The sequence below is a fragment of the Benincasa hispida genome, chromosome 2 (assembly GCF_009727055.1).
Source record: "Benincasa hispida cultivar B227 chromosome 2, ASM972705v1, whole genome shotgun sequence".
NCBI classification, from domain to species: Eukaryota; Viridiplantae; Streptophyta; class Magnoliopsida; order Cucurbitales; family Cucurbitaceae; genus Benincasa; species Benincasa hispida.
This window is the reverse complement of record NC_052350.1, coordinates 4,975,336-4,998,089: the sequence shown is the minus strand read 5'-3', so window position 1 is coordinate 4,998,089 and position 22,754 is coordinate 4,975,336. Positions and strand designations below refer to the sequence as shown.

General features: G+C 33.5%; 1 protein-coding gene and 1 long non-coding RNA gene across 10 annotated transcripts; one reads left to right on the top strand and one right to left on the bottom strand.

The window, feature by feature from the left end:
- The first annotated feature begins 9,585 nt into the window (after positions 1-9,585).
- Positions 9,586-19,181, top strand: LOC120071078. 7 transcript variants are annotated; one of them, XR_005480127.1, is made up of 7 exons: positions 9,586-9,844; positions 10,062-10,179; positions 11,958-12,028; positions 12,478-12,582; positions 12,868-13,070; positions 13,209-15,214; positions 17,352-17,615. It is a non-coding gene; the product is annotated as an uncharacterized LOC120071078 (long non-coding RNA). The 7 variants fall into 7 exon arrangements; XR_005480128.1 differs by having other exon boundaries at positions 12,868-13,285; positions 13,395-15,214; XR_005480126.1 differs by having other exon boundaries at positions 9,587-9,844; positions 12,868-14,855; positions 15,056-15,214.
- Positions 15,592-19,007, bottom strand: LOC120071077 (UDP-glucose 6-dehydrogenase 1-like). 3 transcript variants are annotated; one of them, XM_039023109.1, is made up of 3 exons: positions 18,608-18,788; positions 17,940-18,020; positions 15,592-17,251 (listed from the first exon to the last, which is right to left on the bottom strand). In XM_039023109.1, exon 3 carries the CDS (start codon positions 17,233-17,235, stop codon positions 15,793-15,795), a length of 1,443 nt encoding a protein of 480 aa, XP_038879037.1. In that variant the 5' UTR covers positions 17,236-17,251; positions 17,940-18,020; positions 18,608-18,788; the 3' UTR covers positions 15,592-15,792. The 3 variants fall into 3 exon arrangements, with proteins under 3 accessions (XP_038879037.1, XP_038879036.1, XP_038879035.1); XM_039023107.1 differs by lacking the exon at positions 18,608-18,788 and adding an exon at positions 18,869-19,007 and having other exon boundaries at positions 15,726-17,251; XM_039023108.1 differs by lacking the exons at positions 17,940-18,020; positions 18,608-18,788 and adding an exon at positions 17,757-17,911.
- Positions 19,182-22,754: the final 3,573 nt, after the last annotated feature.

Sequence of the window (22,754 nt, the reverse complement as noted above, 5' to 3'; positions counted from 1 at the left end):
TTGAACAATGTAGCGCCACACCCTCTTCTGGCCCTAAAAGGGTTTAGTCATAATTGGACTATGATTTATTGTTCATTAAAAGGATCAATGATACTTAAGAAGTTAGATGTAACTACAGAGGCAAAACGGTAATTTTTTCCTAGCTGTACTTACGAGTAATTTGTGAAGGGTTATCGCACTGTTGACTGGTTATATCCAATGGACATAGGAATATATTTGTAGTACGAAGAGTGCAGTTGTCGGTCTTTAGTGGAGTGCACGATAGTTAATGGATGTTGAATAATATACTTAAAGAAGTTTAATTAATTATTCAAGTACCATTGAAGTTTCAATCTCTCATCTCCCAAAATTGCAACCATCCATACAGTACGTGGATTGGTTTCATCATCTTCGTTTTGACAGAGAAGAGAACACATAAAAGGTTCTAAAAATTTTCTCCCCCAATCTCTCATCTCCTCTCTCAATTTTTCCTTTCCCTCTCCAAAAATCATAGAGCCTACAACATTCCTATAATTCTCATCATAGAGAATGCAGAGGAAACCAAATGGTGGTATTAAAATTAGGGTTTTGAGTTCGTGGCCATTTTGCAAATAAGACATCTTACGAAAAGAAAAGCTTTTCAAGGGTTAGTAATTTTTCTCCATCTTCTCTTTTCTCTATTGATTTTTTAGCATTCTGTATTTTTGTGACTAAACGCATAATATTCTATTCGTTTATGTAAAATTCTTGATTTTGTAAAAATTGGGATTTAGGTTCGATTCTCATTTTCGCTCAAGGACCATCGGTTCCTTCAATTGGTATTAGAGTGGGATTTTTGGCCAAATTTTTTCCAAACTATCAGAATGTTATTTATAGTTTCATGGTGTGATGCATTTTGTCATTTTATTCATGTGATGAATCTATTATTGATGAATGTTTATGATTAATGGATGTTTTAGGATTGGTCACTATGTTATATCGCTTTCAATTTTGAAAATTTGATTTGTAAGGGTCTTTGTTTTGGGCATAACTGTTTGTGACCAAGTTTGTATTTTAATGTTTTGAGTCATTCGTGACTATTCCGATCGAAATCTAGAGAAGACGAGGCCAAAATTGGAGGAGTTTCGATCAAGTTCGCCATTGTATAGTGTTGTTGTACCATAACGCCCTAGCGTTGCAACGCTACGATAAGGAAGAACAATTTGTTCTTTCCATAGCGTTACAATGCTAGGCACATTGTTGTAATGCATCGAGATGGAAAGAACAAATTGGTTCTCGCCCAGTTCAGTTCCTGATCCATTCGGTTCGTTTGTAGTTCAGTCAGTTCGAGCGTTTCAGGTCCGGTTCAAAGGCTGGGCGGTTCGGTTCGAGCGGTTCAAGGCCTGGTTCGCTTGTTTTGAACTAGTTAACCATTAATTTTGTAATAGATAGTTAATTTTGATTAATTAAATTAATATAAGTGTTATATTAATTAATAGTTTAGGTATCAAATCTCGGTCCATTAATTGTTTTAAATTATGCATATGATGTATGATTTATTTTTATTATATATATATATGTCATAATGTATGTCATATAGTATAAAATCTCATCATAGGTTATGCATTTAATTTCATGCATTATTTATATATAAATGTTATAAGATATATAGTTGCATGATTTAATTTTTATAGCATACTCATGCATCATATAATATAAGTGTTATATTATATATTTGCATGCATTAATAACACTGTCATGCATCATTTATATTATAAGTATTATAATATACAGTTGAATGTATGTATGGATGAATATTATCATTATTTGATTACCTTATTATATAAGTGTTATATATAGTTAGTAACAAAATGAAATTGCATGAAGAATGACACTACCTTAGGTAATTTATAATTGTTATAATTTATTAAGTATGCCAATGAATTCAATTGAATGATTTTAATTTATTTCATTTCTTTTATAAAAGTTATAATTAAATGAAATTAAAAATTAAAATTAATAATTCAAAATTGCATGCAAACCTTAGGTTAAAATCATTTTTTAAAAATGGTTTTAAAATATGATTCACATAGACCTAAGATCACTTTCCAATAAGATTAAAAATTAAGTTTGATCTTTTAATCAGTTTAATAGAATTAAATTGATTCTTAATTAAAAGATTAACTTTGTAACAAATGTATCTATAATGGACCTTTTATCTAAGGTTAGTTCTGCCTAGGCTGGGTATTTAAGTTGAAGGAAACATAACACTCCTACCTAGGAACTTACTTATAAATGTGAATTAGATAGATTTGTTACAAGCATGCAATGGTTGATTGAAGTTTATTAAAGTGTTTAATAAACATCAATCAAAGTTGTTTAACCATCCAAAATAAGTGTTACTTTTGGGCAAATTAAACAAAACACTTAGTTAAAAATCAGTACCCGGATTTTCCTAAGTTAAATAACCCTAGGTATAATGCTCAATATGAGGAAAATGTGGTATATGATACTTCATTTTACCTTTTCACGTTTCTCCTTAAAAGTTTACACCATGAGATCTATACCCAACCTCGAGACACCTTTGTTTGTGTCCCCCTATGGATGATGTTTGTATAGGTCAATATCAAGGTAAATGGAGAGAGTGTTTATAGTAAGTGAGAGCGAGACATGTGTCAACATGTCCTACGGTCTCTCTCTTTAGTTAGTAGTAAAGTTTCATGCTCGGTGATGACAAAAATTAGGGTGAACGCAATATGCGATGCATGTCTTAGGTTATGCGTTTATACTCATGTGTCGGTGGTCATGCATTGGACTATGCAATATGTGATTATGAATGTATGTGATGACCATGCGTTCCTGTCACAAGTTTTCTTGCTCTCTCGCCAAGTATAACAAGAACGCAAGTTTCTCGGGTGATCCGAGGTCGAACTCAGGGACTTGTAGCTAAGTGTATGCGATGATGTGTTTGCGGTGGATGAATAAAAGAATGATAGGGGGTATAAGCTAATAAACTACTCCTACTCCTAACTAGCAGACAAAGCAGTGGGAATACGCATGAAAGGTAGAGACACGGTAACTGTTAACGCATAGTAAAATGCATGGAAAAATAGATAAAATGTGAGGATGCCTTCACTGCACACTGAGCTTGACNAGCTTGACCGCAAGGGCAACCTCAACCAGCACAAAGCTATGCGATCATGCTACACACACTTGTGCCTATTTCTAGGACACATGCGATATATATTCGACAGTGTCGAGAGGCCTTATTTCTAAGTCTCTATTCCTGCTCATGTGCTCCCACAAATAAACAAGATGACCGCATACCACCGTATCCTACTTCTGGACGCATGCAATATCCTATCCGTAGGGTGCATATGCTGTATAATAGCAAACGAAGTTTATCTCTAAGTTCCCTATTCTTGTTTATGTATTCCAATCCGCTCTCTTGAGTCTTAGTTTTGGTTTTTAGACTATTCTCCCAAGTATGCCTAAATGATGAATGATGTGCTCTTAAGACAAGGTAATCGCGTAAACCTGGCTGACGTAAGATTAATTCTATCTCTAGTGAACACTTGCTTACATTGCTTAATACGACCAACCACTTACCCTCCCAAGCAATTGTTGCTGATTTTACTCATAGACAAGCATTGTGTCCGCTTATAGGCAAGCATTGCTGCAGCTTCACACTAAGCAAATAAGGTTTTCTCACAACACTCAAGCAACGCACACCTCTAGGTGGTTTGCTACATGTTTCATATTCCTATGCCGCATTATTAAGTATGTGATACTCTAACAGTCTCACTAAGTGATGCAATGAAAGTTAAAGATGCTAAGTAAATGAAGATGGAGATGGAGTTGAAAGAAATATAGAAATGCATTGATCACAAAATGTATTAATTCCTTGAGCCAAAATGTAATACAATACAATATAAGGAAAAAAGAGAAATGGAAAGGCTTGCTGGAAGCAATGTCTTGCTTTCAACAGATGTGTGTAAAGGCTACTGGTGGTGCCATGGATGGGCGGTGGAGTAGACTCTCTCGAGCTCTAACTCCGATGAAGGCCACGGTCATCACTCGGAATGGATGAAGGAGGTGAAGAACTCTCAAGTTTTCTTCTCACACTTTTGTCTAGATCACAAGGATCCACTCAAAGGTAGAAACTCGGATGATTTGAAATTCTGCTCAGCGGCTTCAATTTATAGAGCTTGATCACCGACAACATTAATGGACCCACTCTGATTCTGACATTCACGACGCGATGGTCCTTTTTTGAATCTCTGCTGCTAACAGCGTGGTAGGTGAAATGCAAACATCATCTTTTGAATCTCCCAAGGTATCCGTTCATGTTGCATTCCACCAATCTTGCATTCGTCCCTCTATTATGGTTATCATTGTGTAGCCGCAATCTCTTTGCGATGACTGCATTCACTTGATGGCCGTAACTTCTCTGCGATGACTGCATTCGCTTGACGATCACAACTTCTATGTGATGGACGCATTCGGTTGATGGCCGCAACATCCATGCATCGAACGTATGCGTTCGCCTTTGCAATGGAGGGATTCCTCGCATGTGATCGTCTTTGTGATAGCCCGGCTTCCGCGTATGCGCTCGCTTCCTGCGTTAGCTACAAAGATAGACAATTGAATGCATAATAACGCATAATAGTGGGTTAGCTGAGATTCTTGATGCTGATGGATGCAAACTCATTTTCTCATGAATTTCTAACATATTCGCTGCATATTTTACTTAACAACCCTCATAATTCTAAATAAAAGGCCTAAGATGACGTGCATTTCTGCCCGTCATCACTTGGCCTCGGGCACCTTTGCTTGTGTCCCCCTACAGATGACATTTGCATGATTCTTTACCTCAAACTCCATAAATGGATAGGATTACTTTAGTTTTTATCCCAACCGGTTTTTCCCTATGGTTGGCTCATTGGGGCGGAACTATAGAAACTAAAATGAGGGGTTACACTTACAAGAAATGTTAAGCGAGCTTAACAATTTCTGGACCGAACAATGGTGACTGATAGTTACAGTAACAAGGAGTTGTTCTATCTATTGGTTGAGATAGTCTCATTTCAGTGAAGGGGCACCTAATCACCCTACGATGGCTTTTTCCCTATCTCACTGAAACATCATTGAAAAATTTGATTGGTTTTTAAAAATATGTTAATGCATAGATTACTAATATAATTAATTTGTATATTAGAGTACTTTGCTAAATTTGATTGATTTTTCAAAATATGTTAATGAATAGATTACTAATATAACTAATTTGTATAGTTTTAGCAATTTATTAACTATGACTTCCGCGACACTTAATTTGCTCGCCACCGAAAAACTTACAAGCGAAAATTATACAACCTGAAAAAACACAATCAACACGATTTTAATCATCAATGACCTCCGTTTTTTCCTTATGGAGGATTGTCCTCCTATTCCTGCTCCAAATGCTGCTCGAAATGTTCGAGAAGCATACGAGTACTGGACACAGGTAAATGAGAAGGCCTGAGCGTACATCTAGGCAAGCCTTTCGACGTCTTTGCCAAGAAGCATGAGCTCATGATCATTGTCCGTGAGATCATGGTGTCCTTGCGGGGGATGTTCGGACAACTTTCCACAAAACTCAGGCACGACGCTCTTAAACACATCCTCAATGACCGTATGCAAGAAAAGGCATCTATTATAGAATACGATCTCAACATGATGGTCCTCTTCAACATGGCAGAGATGAATGAGCCTATCATTGATGAAGCCAGTTAGGTTAGCTTCATTTTGGAATCTTTACCTGAAAGTTTCCTACAGTTCCGTAGTAATGTTGTTATGAACAGGAGTGACTACAACCGAACCACCTTGCTCAATGAACTTCAGACTTTTCAGTCATTGATGAAAAGTAAGGAACAAAAGGGAGAGGCAAATGTTGTCTCATCCCTAAAGAAGTTGTACGGAGGATTGTCCTCTAGAACTAAGTCTATGTCTTCTTCTTCTGGCACCAAAAAGTGGAAGAAGAAGAAAGGTGGAAAGGGGAAAGCTAACCCACCAGCTATTGCCTAGAAGGGCAAAAAGGCCAAGGCTGCAAAGGGAATTTGTTTCCATTGCAACCACGAGGTACATTGGAAGATGAGCTATCCCAAATATTTGGTAGAAAAGAAGAAGGCCAAGCAAAGTAAATATGATTTACTTGTATTGGAGACATGTTTAATGGAGAATGATGATTCAACCTAGATAATTGATTCAGGCGCCACTAACCATGTTTTTTATTCATTTTAGGGCATTACTTCCTAGTGGCAACTGGAAGTTGGGGAGATGACGATGCGTGTTGGAACTGGGCACGTTATCTCAGCTATGGCAACGGAAGGGCTCAGACTGTGCTTACAGAAATCTTATATTTTATTAATTAATGTATATGTGATTCCAGGTTTGAAAAGGAACCTAATTTCTGTAAAATGTCTTCTTGAACAACATTATTTTCTTAATTTTCAAGTAAATAAAGTGTTTATTTACAAGAATGGAGTATTGATTTGTTATGCTAATCTTGAAGATAATTTGTGTGTGCTAAGACCGTTAGTAACTAAAACCTTCCATAATGCTGAAATGTTGAAAACTGCGATAACTCAAAATAAAAGACATAAATTTCTCCTAAAGAAAATGCCCGTCTTTGGCACCTGAGATAGGACACATCAATCTCAATAGGATTGAGAGATTGGTTAAGAATGGAATTCTAAGCGAGTTAGAAGAAAATTCTTTACCTGTGTGTGAGTCATGTTTTAAAGGCAAAATGACTAAAAGATCTTTTACTGGAAAAGGTCATAGGCCAAAGAACCCTTAGAGCTTGTACATTCAGACCTCTGTAGTCTGATGAATGTTAAAGCAAGAGGAGAGTTTGAATATTTCATCACTTTTATGATGATTATTTAAGATATGGGTATAATTATTTAATGCAACAAAAGTCTGGAGCTTTTGAAAAGTTTGAAGAATTTAAGGTTGAAGTTGAAAATACATTATATAAAATAATTAAAACACTTCGATCTGATTGAGGTAGAGTGTTTTTAGATCTTACATTCCAGAACTATTTAATAGAATATGAAATTGTATCCCAACTCTCAGCACTTGGTACACCTCAACAAAATGGTGTATCGGAAAGGAGAAATCAAACCCTATTGGACATGGTTCGGTCTATGATGAGTCATCTTCTTCCTTCATTTTGACTTATATGTTATTTATCAATTGAGTTACAGGTAATAGAGTTCAAACCTAAATGGTTGATTGAAATTGCTCCACATTTCTATCTGCTCAAGGATGTTGAAGATTGTATGCTCCCTTTCTCTCTCTCTAAATTGGACATAAGATTATCTTTCAAAACAAGCAAATATTTGACAAGATATTATTTAGAAAAGGATAGACGAAGTTTGAAATACTCCTTTTCGGGCAGAAATGAAAGGCATTCGACACTCAAGAATGAATGAAAATGCTAGGTCACATTTGATAATAATTTCGGTCTTGTTTTGTAATCATTTAGTTTTTGGCTTTTGTTTTTAAAACTTAAGTCTATTTCCTCCCTATTTCTTACAATGGTTTGCATCTTTCTTAAGTACAATGGTTTAATTCTTAGCCAAATTCCAAAAGCAAAAATAAATTTTTAAAAGCCACTTATTTTAGTTTTCAAACTTCAGCTTGGTTTTATAAACCATAAGTAAAAAGTAGATAACAAAGGAAGAAATTTGGAAGTTAGTATCTATAGGCTTAATTTTAAAAAATACAAACTCAAAAACTAAATTATTACCAAATGGGGTCTTCGTTTTTAATTTTCTATTTTTTCTAAAATGATTAGGTTTATTTCCTTGATTTTTATCTTTTTCATGAAGAAACATCAAAATTCTTAATCAATTTCTAAAAGAAAAATGGTTTTAAAAATCTACTTTAAGAAAAAAAAAATGGTTTGAGTTTTGAAAAAAAAAACATTGGTAAAATGTGAATAGCAAAATAACAAAACTTTTGGATAGAATTAGTGTTTATTAATTTTATTTTCAATAGTAAAAAAAAATAGTTATCAAACATAATCACGATAATTCGACATAGTCGAATAATTCTGTTGAGTTAAAAGAAGCTAATGTAAACTTGAAGTTGGAAGGAACAACAAGAACTTGTAGATGTCTTAGTCTGATTAAGTTTTATACTTGATGAGCTATAGACCCTATTTTAGAAGCTTTCTAAAGAGCATCATAATTTTGTTTGATAGTAAGTTCAGAGAAGATGCCTTGTGGACAAGGTCTTTCAAGTGCTATTAGAGAGATTTATAAAGAGACTCTTTTGTTTCAGACAATTGGCATTATAGAAGTCCGATATAGAGATGTGGGTATGTTTCTTGAGGAGTCTCTTCTCAACCAACCTAGTGAGGAGAAGAGTCGTTTCCTTTGGCTAGTGGGGGGTGTGTTATTTTGTGGGTGGCGTGGGGTGAGCAAAACAACAAGAATTTTAGGGACGTGGAGAGGGACATTAGTGAGATTTAGTCTCTTGTGTGTTATCATGTTTCTTTGTGGATTTCGAATTCGAAAGTTTTTTTTGTAAATATTCTATAGGTGTTACCATGCATAATTTGAGTCCCTTTTTATAGGGGTTCTCTTCTTCTACCGCAAACTTTCAAGATTTAATCAACTATTATATAGCAAAGTAAATTTTATATAAATTTCATGGTTATCATAAAAATGTGAAACAACTTGCAGGTGAAAAGAAAACCGTGAGTATCAAAAAAATTATCAAGCTTTCATCTTTTGGAGGTAGACTCCATCTTTAATATTTGGAGAATTTCTATGTCATATGTCTAGAAATTTAGGTTTTGTTTGGTATTCATTTCATTTTCTGTCTTTAATTTTTAAAAATTAGACCTATAAATATTTGTTACAAGAAGTTTTAATTTCATGATTATATAATAAAATCCTAATGTTGTATAAAATAATAATTGACAAGATCTTTGAATTAGATGATTTTCACAATAACATAAGTTGGAGTAATATATCTTAATCTATGATAATTAGTATGGGATTGTATTTCTCTCTTAGTCTTCATTTGGAACTTGTTTAAGTTTCTTGATAGGAGAAAAGAACTATTTAACATGGACCAATTCTTAGCGTTCTAGTCGGAATGTTTAATTAAGAAATTATTTTTTTACTTTACTAACGGTATTTTTTTTTTTTTATTGAATTGACCCAATAAAATAATAGTCTTAAAAAATAAAATAGTAGATAATGCACTTAGGCCACATTAATGATAATATTCAATCTAAATTATATATAACAATTCAAACTCTAAATTTCTTACTTTATTATCTACTTTATATCAATATTTTAAAAAATCAAATTAAAATTTGAAAATTGAAAAAAGTAGCTTCTATTTTTAGAATTTGACTAAAATTTTAACTATCGAAGGAAAATGCAAAAAATTAGGAAGGATTAGGCTTTTAAGTTTAAAAACTAAGAACCAAACGGAATGACTACTAGACGAGTTTTAAAGTTGCGATGTTAATTTGGGACTTCAAAATGCTGTTTATGGATATGGTAAAATAAGTTAACATCAAATATTTTGTTATTTCAACGATTACCCTTATAATTTATTTTAAATTATCGAGTACAAAAAAAATGCAGCACGTCTTATTCGATGGAATTGAAATTTTTGGATGCTCTCTCTCGCTCTCCTTTCTAACTGAATGCTAATCGATGGAATTGAAGATTTTGGATGCAAAATTACTTTCACAGTTCCACCGTATCATCCAAATGAATGCCGTCTCCTTTGCGATTTCACATCCTTCTAGCTTGAGAAATTGAAATTGCAGAAGTCGCTGAAAGCTCGTTATTTTCCCGGAAATATAAGGAAGAAAACAGTGAGTATATTTATCAAAGGCATAGTAATTTAACAAAATTTTCTAATTTGGGTGAATTTTCTGGAATCAGGTTTTTCTGTAGTGTATTGAGCCAAGTTTCTCTCAATTGCGTGTTAAATTTCCCTTTTTCTTATGCTCTTTAACTCGGATATGACTTCTTAGAATCAGGAAATGGAATTTTCTGTTAATCATATTTCTCTGTAAATGTTGTTTCCAGGGTAGTCCTTTGATGGCTTGACTCTTGGTTATTTCTGCCTTCGTTGTAATTTGGATTGCTTCATTATGCAAAATTTTTCACACATCAGTTTCATCTTCTAGGAGTGCTTTCTTAAATGGTAATAATTCTTTAAATTTTTTCTCTTCTCTTGCACTAAAATACTCTTATCTGTTATCCGTTGACATTTGGATGGCACTCCTCAAAAGAGAAATATCTTGCTGGTCATTGCAATGAGTCTATGTAAGCATTTTAGATGTCTCCATCTTTGTTTATTACTATTCTTCATTTCTCTTGCTGGGTTTATATGGAAAATTGTACAAAATGACCCAAAAGGTTCTTAGAAACTTAATTATTTGTGACCTTTTCCTATGTGAAATTCCTTAAGTACCCTCGAATCTGGTTGACCTCTTCCCCTCTTCTTCCCGTTCATCGACTGATCAAAGAAGTTAATGCCACCAACATTTTTTCATCAACATTTATTATCCAACCAACATTCTTCATCAACATTTATTATCCAACCAACATTCTTCATCAACATTCGTTGTTACTAATATTAAACATCAGACAAGCAATGGAATGTCGTAGCCTTCAAATGCCGTCTCAACATCCTTGCAGAGAATTGGTTTATTATCTACCTTTGGTCCAAGGATGAGATGTCGTAGCCTCTCACTACGGGTATCCCTTTCTAATCTTTCCTCAGTCGGCCATAATCCAGTAATCAAATTAAAATCATCTCATGTGAATGTTACTTTTTTTCCTATGATGTTGAAACTTACGATGCCTGAATTCTTATCAGTGACATCCCTTAAAAGAAGATGTTGGAAAAGCTGGCCATTGGATACAACATCGACGTCCAGTAGTGGACCAAAGCATGTTTTCTTAAACATGTCCATCTGTGCTTCAATGCATTCATCTTGCCAATGTAGACCAAGCAAGATGCATTAGCAGGGAAATATTTCTCATCGGGGATTGAATGCACCACCATAAATCTAGCAAACAGATAATTAAAGCAATAAGTAACTAGAATAGGTAGGCAATCGAGTATTAAAAGCTAGGTGATCAAGTATTAAAAGCTAGGCAATCGAGTATTAAAAGCTAAGTGGTTAAAAGCTACGCGACCGAGTATTGAAAGCTAAGCGATCAAGTATATAAATCTATGCTATCGAGTATTAAAAGATATACAATCGTCTACAAGATAATAGGCGATCTAAATGCATGTAATTAACGAACCCTAACCCATGTACTGAACGATTATACACCTTATACTATGGCTAAACGTTCAGACAATGACGGAAAAGAGTAACAACCTTTCAGATTATGAGAACGGTGAAAACGGTGTTGAAACGAACGATGAAAATTGAACGAAACACTCGGGGATGATGAGATAAAAACCGAGAGCAAAAGCCGAGAGAATACATTAGTGTGGGAATGGAATGAATAACCGTTTAACTTGTAAGAGGAGAAGCTCGGGAACCTTTAAAATTCAAGTGTAATTAAGGAATTTCACATAAGAAAAAAGTCACAAATAATTAAGTTTTTAATAATAGGTTAGCCAAAGAAAAGCTTTTACTTTTTGGGTCATTTTGTATAATTTTCCCGGTTTATATCTTGCTCCAATGACAGAAAATTTTGTCATAGGTTCTATCTTATTGCCTGTTGTTTATTTTGAGTTCTAAAGAACATCTTTCTTACCTATAGAAAAGAAAAGTTCCTTCAGTTCTCCTTGCTGAAAATTGAATTGATAATGTTAATGTTTAGATTAGAACAACATTTAAGATGCTCATACACCAAATATTTAACTAGGACTTCAAAATTTATTATTCACTGTGTGTATACAATTTTGTTCCTTTTTTATTTATGGCTCCTGATGCTGTTGTGCTTTCTACACCCCTGCAGGTCTTCTTCTCCAACAATAAACTTCCTCACATCAAGGGGGCATAAACTTCATATTTTGTGCATGTCAATTGGTATTACACTTCAAGAATTCACTAGCTGACCTTCTTTCTTCATTTACTTGTGCAGCAAAATCTTGACTTGCGTCATGTGAAACCCCAATTTCATAACTTAGGCCTTGTTTGGGGGGTTGGTTTCAAAGGTTTTTTTTTTTTTTTTTTTTTTAAGATTACTGTTATTATTATTATTATTTACAGAATTGTTTTTAAAAGTTTCAAGAGGGTGACTTATAAATTATTAAAAAAAAAAAATACATTCGAAATTACTATCCATAAACACATGGTTTTTCATAGAAAGAACAACTGTAGTTGTTTTAGGAAAGCAAGTCATCCATAACCATAACAACAAACTTCAAAAACAAGGGAGAACAAATTTTGAAAACTAATTATTCAAACATATTTTTTTGAAATAGCTTCCAAATAACCACTTATATTCTATTTTATGCTCTTCATTTATTATATAGGTAATGCAGATGGCATGGGAACCATGAGAAGAGGCTATACAAAACTTCCACAGTTCTTAAGGTGTTTGAGCCTAAAACAAAAAGAAGTTTTTGCATAAATATCTGGTATCTTGAACATTTTCTTTCTTCTCAATGAAAGCTGGTATTTTTTACCAAAAAAAAAAAAGATAAGAAAAGATAAAGTTAGCTTCTCTAGTGTCATGTTGGTCCTAGAATATTGAACCTATGAGGTTAAAAGGTACCTGTCAGCTGTCATAAATCCTCAAACCTCAGTGCACGCTTGGGTTTTATTCTATTTTTCGTTTTTTTTTTTAATAATAGTAATAATAACCATGATGATATCTTGATTTTTATTTATCAAAGTCTGCTCTTGTTGATATTCAAATTTAGGTTTCCCTCAATCAAGTGAAGATCCTGGACCATTCAGATTTGCATGTGTGACTTTAAAAAGTGTCTGGCTGAGTTTGATTATGTCATGTGAAAACTGTAATCCAATATAATGATGCTTTCATGATGGTTTTGGCAAAGTGTGGGATCATAAATTTCTGGCAGAGGTTATCGAACACGAAATATCAAGCCATGGGATTGACTTGGTAATATCTTGGATCTATTAAACTGGTTACTGATGCAATGTTGAAATCATACCTACACTCACTTTTGGTTATCTATAACTTTTTTGGTTTCTATCTGACATGTCTTACTCTTACATTATGTTCTTTCCCCCTTTATAGACTTTTAACAGATTATTACTTTCATAGTATGGAGTTTCCGGTCACTGTAATCATTGTGATGTGCACAACAGGGTGCGGTAAGCTGGCTTCTAAACTTATATTACTTTCATTCTTCTTACTGCCTCCTTCAACATTTCTTGTTTTCTCAAAATCTACTTCCTGAGATGTAAATTGCCTCCATTGTAGCTGGGCTTTCAAGGAAGCAACATTTATTGTTGAAATCTTGTAATTTAAATGTTTATGTTGGTCAAACAATTTATCTACACCCATTTGTAAACAAAAATTAATGTCATGAGGCTCTTGCTCGAGTAGTGAGTACTACAATAAGGAATAATTCATTACAAGTAATGATATATATTTAAAAATTGATTGAGTTGTAGACGTCTATACTGTTTCTTCCGTTCTATTTATTATTGTATATCTATTATTAATTAAAAGAGAATTCTTACTATGCGCTGTGGTTTAATCAATGATGCATTGCTTCTCCACTCCAATAAAAAAAATCTTTTACCTTTTTGCCAATGCTGTTAACAGAGGTTTGTTACAGTAAGTTTTCCTTTTTGACACATGTGATTCTCATTTAATCACGTTTCTATGATGGTTAACTCGTGATATATGATCCCTCACTTGCAGAATTCCTGTTCTTCCTAAGTTGAGTTTCCATTAGTGAATGCTTTGAAGTTTACGGTTCTATAATTCTTCATATATTTTAATTCTTAATAGCAGAGAAAATATCTTTAAAGGACGCTTGAGTAATTCTTTCTTTTTCTGTGTTGAGGCTGCTGAATGAGATGGGAGCCAAGTTATGGCTCAACGAGTTATTAAAATTGCTTAAACTCATAAATGACTTTAGGCTTGTTGATATGACATGTTAAGTGAATTTAACTTGCAAGCTAAGAAGCACGGACACTTTAGTTTGGTTAGCATGTCAGTGTCCGACACTTGGGGACACTCCGACATTTGTTGGACACGTATCGGATACTTGTTAGTACAACAAATGTGTTAGACATGCATATAGATTAAAAGGACACATACATTACAATAATAATAAATTTTGAGTGCGAAATACATAAAACTAAGTTTTTTTTAAAATATATAAATGCATCGACCTATTTACTTTTAAATTTCTTTTGGTATAAAAATGATATATATTTTTTAAAATACATTTGCCGTGTCGTTTCCTAGATTTTTAAAATAATGTATCGCCGTGTCCGTGACGTGTTGTATCCATATCTCGTAACCGTGTTTAAGTTACCATCTGTCCTGTAAGATTTGTTCAGCGTACAAAATTCAAAACCTCTCCTTTCCTGTGCCCAATGATTTTTCTACTGGGTTAAAAAGAAAGCCTCTCTATTTTTTATTGACATCTCACACAAAAGTAAACCTGAGCATTTTCAGGTCAATTGTATCCAAGCGACATTCTCGTAATCAACTTTTGAGTTTCCTTTCCAAGAGTTTATGTTTACTTTTCTCTGGTTATTCTTGGGTCAGTACCAATATACTGCGGAAGTATAGTGGTCCATTTGATATCTGGTTATCTATTTTGTTTTACGAAGAGCACACAAGTGGAATGATGCATTGCTTGTTAAATGAATGCCCACAACAAAGCTTCCTTGCAATGGCACAGCACGCAAGCCAATGGGTTTGGTATGTTTGTTTTGTGAATTTTATTCGAGTCAGATTAGAATATGAACTCTATTATCATAGTTGAGCATTATTCGAGAGCTTCCCATGTTATACTTATTTCATTCTCCCATTCCCATTTCATTCATAAGGAAATCTAGCTTTGGTTGGCTGGAAAACACCTTTACCTGTTGCTTTGATTGCCCTTCTCTTTGATTTGGCAGGTTTTGGAAAACTCTTTGTTACTTCTTCCAGTTATACCTTTGTCAACACACTAAAAAGAATCAACTAGCCATGCTGTTATAATGCCATATGATGTTACAGTATCCTCCGATATCTACTTCACGGGAACTGTGGACTCGGATTTCTTCATTTCATATGAGGTATTAAGGACTCACCACTTGTTGATTATACTGTAACTTGACATGGAATTCAACTGGTGAGCTGAACTTTGGCATCATTCTTGTCTGTTTGAAATCCATTAATGATTGCATTGACAGAGCTTGAGCCTAACTAAGACCAAAATGGGAATGTGGAGTTGGTCACTCTATCTAGTTCAAGAACGTATTAGGTCATGGTTTTATACTAATCTTATGCAAACCTGTAGAACTTTGTTGATATTATAGGTCAAAAACTCGTGGTTGTCTAATCATTAATGCTGATGAATATCTGTATTTGAATTGAAAATTTATGCGAAAAGGTTTCTCGTACATTTAATAAAAATTAAGGAACTTCAAGCTTACTGAAAACAACGCAAAACTTGATCAACTATTATATAGGAGTACCTTTAAAAACGAAGTAAATTTTATATAAACGTCAGGGTTAACTCTCAAAACAATTATAAAAATGTGAATCAACTTGCAAGTAAAAAAAAAAAAAAAAACAATGAATATCAGAAAAAGGATTGATCATAAATCTTTCATCTCTTGGAGAGACTCCATCTTTTATATCCTGAGGACTTCTATGCCATAACAGGCATATCCTTGAGCCATGGATCCAGTGGTTTTCCAATGGAATACACTATGAATCCAATCTCCCTCAGCTTTTGAACATCAACAACATTTCTTCCATCAAAAACAAATGCAGGTTTTTGCATTTGTTTAAATATCCTTTGGAAATCAAGAGTCTTGAATTCATCCCATTCAGTTAGAATGCAGACTCCATGAGCATCTTTAGTCGCCTCATACGGGTCCCAAGCGAAACTAACTTCTTTTGCCGCAGTTGGGCTCACTGGCTGCAAGTGGATTGGATGGTCCCAATCAAACTTGTTCATAGATAAGTCCCTTTGAATCTGATCCTCAGTTACTTGTGGATCATATACACTCAGTTTTGCCTTGTCCCCTAAAAGTCCCTTGCAAACATCAATTGCAGGAGTTTCCCTTGTGTCACCTGTATCCTTTTTGAAAGCAAAGCCAAGGATCGCTATCTTTTTTCCTGAAACTGTATTGAACATTGAAGAGACAACCCGGTTCACAAATCGGTTCTTTTGGTAGTCATTGACCTTTATCACTTGTTTCCAGTAGCTTGCAACTTCATTCAAGCCATTGCATTCACAAATATAAATCAAATTGAGAATGTCCTTCTGAAAACATGATCCACCAAAACCAACACTCGCATTTAGGAACTTGGGTCCAATTCTAGTATCTGTTCCAACGGCGTGGGATACCTGTGACACATCTGCACCAGTAGCCTCACAGAGTGCTGACATGGCATTGATGGATGAGATCCTTTGGGCCAGAAATGCATTAGCAGCTAACTTTGAGAGCTCTGCTGACCACAGATTGGTGGTGAGAATTCTTTCTTCAGGCACCCACTGGGCATATACACTCTTCAAAGCCTGAATTGCCTTGAGACCATCTGGAGTTTCTCTCCCTCCTATGAGAACCCGGTCAGGGTTAAATAAATCTTTAATAGCAGTACCCTCAGCAAGGAACTCTGGATTTGAGAGAATTTGATAGTTGATTCCCTTGCTGTTGTGAGTAAGGATCTTTTCTATTGCCTCTGCTGTTTTAACTGGAACAGTTGATTTTTCAACAACAATCTTGTCCCTTTTTGATACATTAGCAATCATTCGGGCTGCACTCTCCCAATACGTGAGATCTGCAGCTTTGCCAGCTCCAAGGCCTCGAGTTTTCGTTGGAGTGTTAACTGAAACAAAGATTATGTCAGCCTCTGAAACGTGCCTTTCAACATCTGTGCTGAAAAATAGATTCTTTCCTCTACATTGCTTCACTACTTCATCAAGACCAGGCTCATATATGGGAAGTTGGTCACTATTCCAGGCTAAGATCTTGGAGACAGATATATCAACAACTGCTACCTCAATTGTGGGGCATTTTAATGCTATCACTGCCATCGTAGGGCCACCAACATACCCAGCTCCAATGCAGCAGATCTTCACCATTTTCCTCAGTTGGAACCTGAATGAACAAAATAACCAAAAAATTTAAAACAAACTTAGAGCTTTTCTTTTTCTAGCTCATGTATTGTTATGTTCAACATCAAAATTTCCTTTTGCAGAAACGATTGAGAGAAGGGAACGAGAATCTATGTCAATCAGATTGGGTTTTCATATGACCGTGGAGAGTCGGAACAAAATTCTTATCCAGTATAGTAACATACCAAAACCTCGCATTCTATTGGAGAAAGTATAAGCTTAGATACAACAAGAAATCTCCTTTATGTTGAAGATCCTTTATACATATTGCATGTAATAAGAAATTTATGTGCAAATATGCTACCCCACGAGGCCACAATTTATGAACAAATAGGACCTTTTATGCACGTCTATTTTTCTAGATAAAAAGTAATCAGAAAACAATATCCAGAATTGTATGGATATCTACCTATTTTGAAGTGAGTTACGAAGAAAAATATGCACATTCTTAAGAAGTAGAAATGATGGATGCAATTAGACTAAAGTACCTCTCTATAAACTTGAAGGGGTTATGTTGCCTTGTGAAGAAGATAGTCAAGTTAGGAGATCTAGAGTCGAGTCTTTAAAAATAAACGAGTAATTTTCTACAAGAAAATTAGGTGGCTACAACCTCCTTAAATAGTCCAAGAAAAAAACAAAAAAAACCTCCATGTAAGTAAGATCTATTATACCTGTGTAACTTTCACCAAGCAAAGGCAAAGTCAGATTTAAGAGCTGGAAAGGGAGGTTCAACACGTTTTGAGAAAGCAACTCTGCAGCAAGTAACAAACAAGGGGCCTCAATTAATGATTTGTAATTTTATATTGAAAAAACAAGAAACCACCCCAAAGGAAACTAGAGAAAAATTATTTTTAGTATTCCCATGGTGTACGCTATAAATTTTGTTTTATTAATTAGTACTCTTAAAGTTATATTGAATATCACATCATTCTTAAAATAATCTGACTTACAAAAAAAAAAAAACAAGTATATGAAAATTTTTCAAAGACCAAAATCATGTCTCCTACGGTTTATCCATCGCACCCCTTTTCTTTTTCTCAAAGAATTGTGAAAAATAACTAACATAAAGAAAAAAAGAAGTATGAATTTTGAAATCTATATTTGCTAGTTGGCTTGACAGAAAGTTTCCATAAATTTTACCAAGCTAGAAATGGAATAACTAGGCCAAGAATCAAGCAACCTTTCCATCTATTTCATTGGGAATAGGGGGGAAAATGAAAGAAGGGGGGAACCCTTCACATACATGGAAAGTAAGTCTTAATAACATTCCAAGATTGATTCAAATTCAAAGAATTAAAAAAACAAAAAAAAAAACTCAACATCCAAACAGAAACTCCACCTCTCAAAACTAGGGTAATCTCAGAACAAATTGTTTATTGTTTAATGGAAAAGGGTTGTTTGGCAGTACTTTATTAAGAAAGCAAGCAGTGGTAAGTTAACGGCTTCTTGTATAGAGCATAAATGGAGGCATAAATACAGGGCGTTGCTTAAAACAATGGGCGGGTTCAATTAATTTTAATTTAGTTAGAAGAATAAAGAAAATTAAACAAAGGAGATTTCTGAGAAATTAAGCTTAGACTTGAACATTTAAAGAGATTACCTTAGAAATCGGCCCTGTAAATGCAGGTGGAGACGAAGGGGTTATTCATTTGAGACGCAACCGAAGGAGTAAGAGATGAAGAAAAAGAGAGAGAAAAGAGGGCGTTTCTCATTACATTGTAGAACGTTATGAGTAACCGATGAAGCAATTTGAACACTTTGAATTAACGCTCATAGCACCTTATGGATTCATATTTTCTTCAGTACAACCCTCGTAGAGATGAGGTATCGAATCTTCGAGTCGAAGATCATGTCCATTACGACTAAGCTGATCTCACTTTGGTCTATGACATTCAATAATTTAGATCGTATCCTTATTGTAAGCTTCATTTGATAACTATTTGGTAGGTTTTTTGTCTTAAAAAATTATATTTGTTTTCTTTTATGGACTATTTTCAAATATAGATAAATAAATCAAAATATAATAAAATTTTAAAATTATCAATGATAGATTTCTATTAGGGTCTATCAGTGACATTGATAGACACTGATAGAAGTCATTCAGTGTCTATTAGCGTCTATCATTGATAGTTCTAAAATTTTGTTCTACTTTGTAAATATTTTCAACAATTTTATCATTTGAAATAATTTCCCTTCTCTTAATTTCTTCTTTATCATTTTCATTTCTTTAAATTAGTAAAATGGTGCTTATAGTCTTAATTTTTTAAAAAAAAACAAAAACCAAGGGTTACTGAATGAGGGTTTGAGGTTTTTTTTTTTTTTTTTTTCAAGAATAGGTCTTGAGTTTTAGTTTTTGAAAATTGTGATTGTTTTGTCACAATTTCTTTCTCATGGTATTCATATTTTTTTATGTAAATATTAGAATTCTTAACTAATTTTAAAAAATGAGAACAAGTTTTTGAAAAATACTTTTCTTAGTTTTCAAATTCGGTTATGATTTTGAAAGCACTCATAAATATAAACCACAAAACATAGAAAGTTATACCACCCATGCAATTGTACTAAAAAAAACCCATAGAAAATTATAAATGGAATTAGTGTTTTACAAAAAAGTAAAAAATCGGTTACCAAGCGGGACCTTACTTTCTAATATTGGGGTTTTATAATTGTGTTTATTTTCTCGTCATTTTCTTTATAGTGATTTTTATCTCAGGAAAAAATATTTGAGTTTTTAAAAAGCTTCCATGTCTCTAAAAAGAAAATAATAAATTTGCCAAAAAAAGGTAAATAATGAAACATGTAATTGGTAGTAGTGCTCTATAGTTTAAGTCTTGTTTAATAATCATTTGATTTTTTTTTTATATAGTTTTTTAAAAGTAAGTTTATAAATTCTTTGAAAAGAAAAAAGTAAGCTTATGAACACTCCTTCCACCTCTAAATTTTTTGTTTTATCATTAAATATGTGTCATTGTTTTTAAAAATAAGCTAAGTTTTGAAAACTAAAATAAGTCTTTTTTAAAAAGTTTGTTTTTGTTTTTGCAAATTAGGCTAAGAACTCAAGTCTTTTACTTAAGAAAAATATAAAGTATGGTGAGATGTTGAGAGAAAAGAAACTTAATTTTCAAAAGTAAAAAATTAAATGGTTACCGATACAAATCAAGATATTGAAAAAATAATTTGAAGTGCTCAAATTAATTTAGAAAAAATACATTTATTTTATTAGATACAATTAATGCAACTTATAATGTAAGTAAATATATTTTATATAGTTAATAATGAATATGATTCAATTTAGAACTATATGATATGGGAGAATAAATATATTTGAATATAATTTATTATAAACAAGGTCATATTAAAACTATGTATTAATGGAAGATTCATATATTAGAATATGATTCAAATAATTAATAATTTAATATGATTCATATTAAAATTATGGGTGGAGAAAAATATAAATTTGAATATGATTTAAGTGAATAAATATTTCATAGAAATTAGATAGAAAGTAGGTTTTAACCTAATCATGCCTTATTTATAGTAGCATTATGAGAAAAGTGAGATGGGATAACTCATTCATTCTCACGTAATTCTAAAGAAAGGTGTTCTATACTCTTTCTAGAAAACAGGGAACTTCTCTAGTTTTTTTTAATCTCCCATTTCCAAATTCTCTCTCTCAGTAGACTCTGACAAGTTGGTCCTTGTCAAGAGATATAATGAGAAAGACCTATTGAAGTAAATCAACAAACCGAAGGAAGAGAATTGAGGTTTTGCAAGGTATAACTTCTAAACCTTTTTCTTTATGTTTTTCTGAAATTTTCTCATAAATCAAAATCAAAGTAAAGTGATCATTTGCTTTAGCTGGAGATTCGCTCCATTCAATCGTACCTTACAAAATTATTTAATTTTGTTAGTACATCTAAAAATGAAGAAGAAAATACAACTAAAATGACATACCCGACCTAATGCTTGCAATAGATCAATTGTCTATAATTGTTCCTTCATCTCTTTTAAATCGGACTTTCCCCAATGTAGTTTCCACCCTTGAAACTCGTTCATTTAGGTTTTTCATGTAGTCACTATTCTGGCCCTTTGTTCCCCTCATTCTCACAACAAGCTCTGCTACACGATCATTAGTTTCATCAGGTCGGGTATCGTGTGTGTCAAAGGTCTCCTCCCCATGCGCATCATCAAATTGGTAATGTTGTTCGATCCCTTCCTCTATACGAACCATGTCCTTGTTCAAATTAAGCTCAAACTAACTTTCTGATACAAATGGGACTCTCTCCTCTTTTTGAAATTTTATATACACCGCTTGTTCGTCAACTTAGATGTCCCTAAACATTAGAGTTCTTAGCCAATTTTCAGAAATAAAAACAAGTTTTTGAAAAATATTTTTCCTAGTTTTCAAATTTGACTATGATTTTGAAACCACTCCTAAAAGATAGACAACAAAACATAGAAAGTAATTAAAAAAAGTTTCTGATAATTACTTTTTAGTTACTAATATTTAGTTTTGAGAATGGTATTTATTTTCTTTCAATTTTCTTTATAGCGATTTTCATTGAGAAAATTTTAGTTTTAACAAATTTTCACATCTCTACAAAGTAGAGAATAAATTTTGTCCAAAAAAATAAAATAATAAAACAAAGAAACGCGAAAATGTAAGTAGCAATGTATAGGTTAATTTTATAAAATTAAAAATCAATTTGTCATCGATCAAAGGCATTTAAATAAAGATCTTACTATTAAAAAAAAACTTTAATGTAGTTGAGTAGACTAGGACCTTTAATATTAATATTGTTGTTTTCAAAACTTATTAGAGAAATATTGTTGTTTTGAAACTTATTAGAGAAATATTGTTGTTTTGGGAGTTCGAGGCTAAAGGTCGAACGTTGAGAACTCGACTAATGTGGAGGTCGAACGTTGAGAACTCGATGAACAAAGAAAAGAAGATTCGGTCTCTTAAAATTCTCGTTCAACATCTTGCTCTCTCTACTATCGTCTGCTTTGATCTCGCTCTCTCCTTAATGCTGCTTCAGCCACTTATCTCCTTAATCGCTTTGAAGTTTCGACATGTGTGTAACCTTCGACCCTAATATACAAAATTTTGTTTGGTAGACAAAGCTAATTCGGATTGTCTTTTATTCAAGGCATAAGTTGTATCCATGCGCTTCATATTCGCCTGGAGTTCGCTCCGAAAAAATATAGCCAATCCCCACCCCCTCACGTCAATCCCACAAGCCTCCGTTAATTCGAAATGATTAAAAAATGCATAGGTTGTTAGAAGCAGCTCAAGTACACAGATACATATAGTATACCATCTCATTACTTTTATTTCTCTATGAGGGAAAAAGAAAAGTAATAAACCTGCAATCTCGAGGGTGGATGTGTGTCGAAACTTTAACCTTCAACAACCTAAGCGAGATTCGCGAGATTTCCCTTGTCGAGGGTTGAAGTTTCGGCCTATGTATTGTTTCCAAGTT

Excerpts from the sequence above, each read along its gene's own strand:
- LOC120071077 (XM_039023107.1), bottom strand. The coding sequence starts at position 17,235 with ATGGTGAAGATCTGCTGCATTGGAGCTGGGTATGTTGGTGGCCCTACG.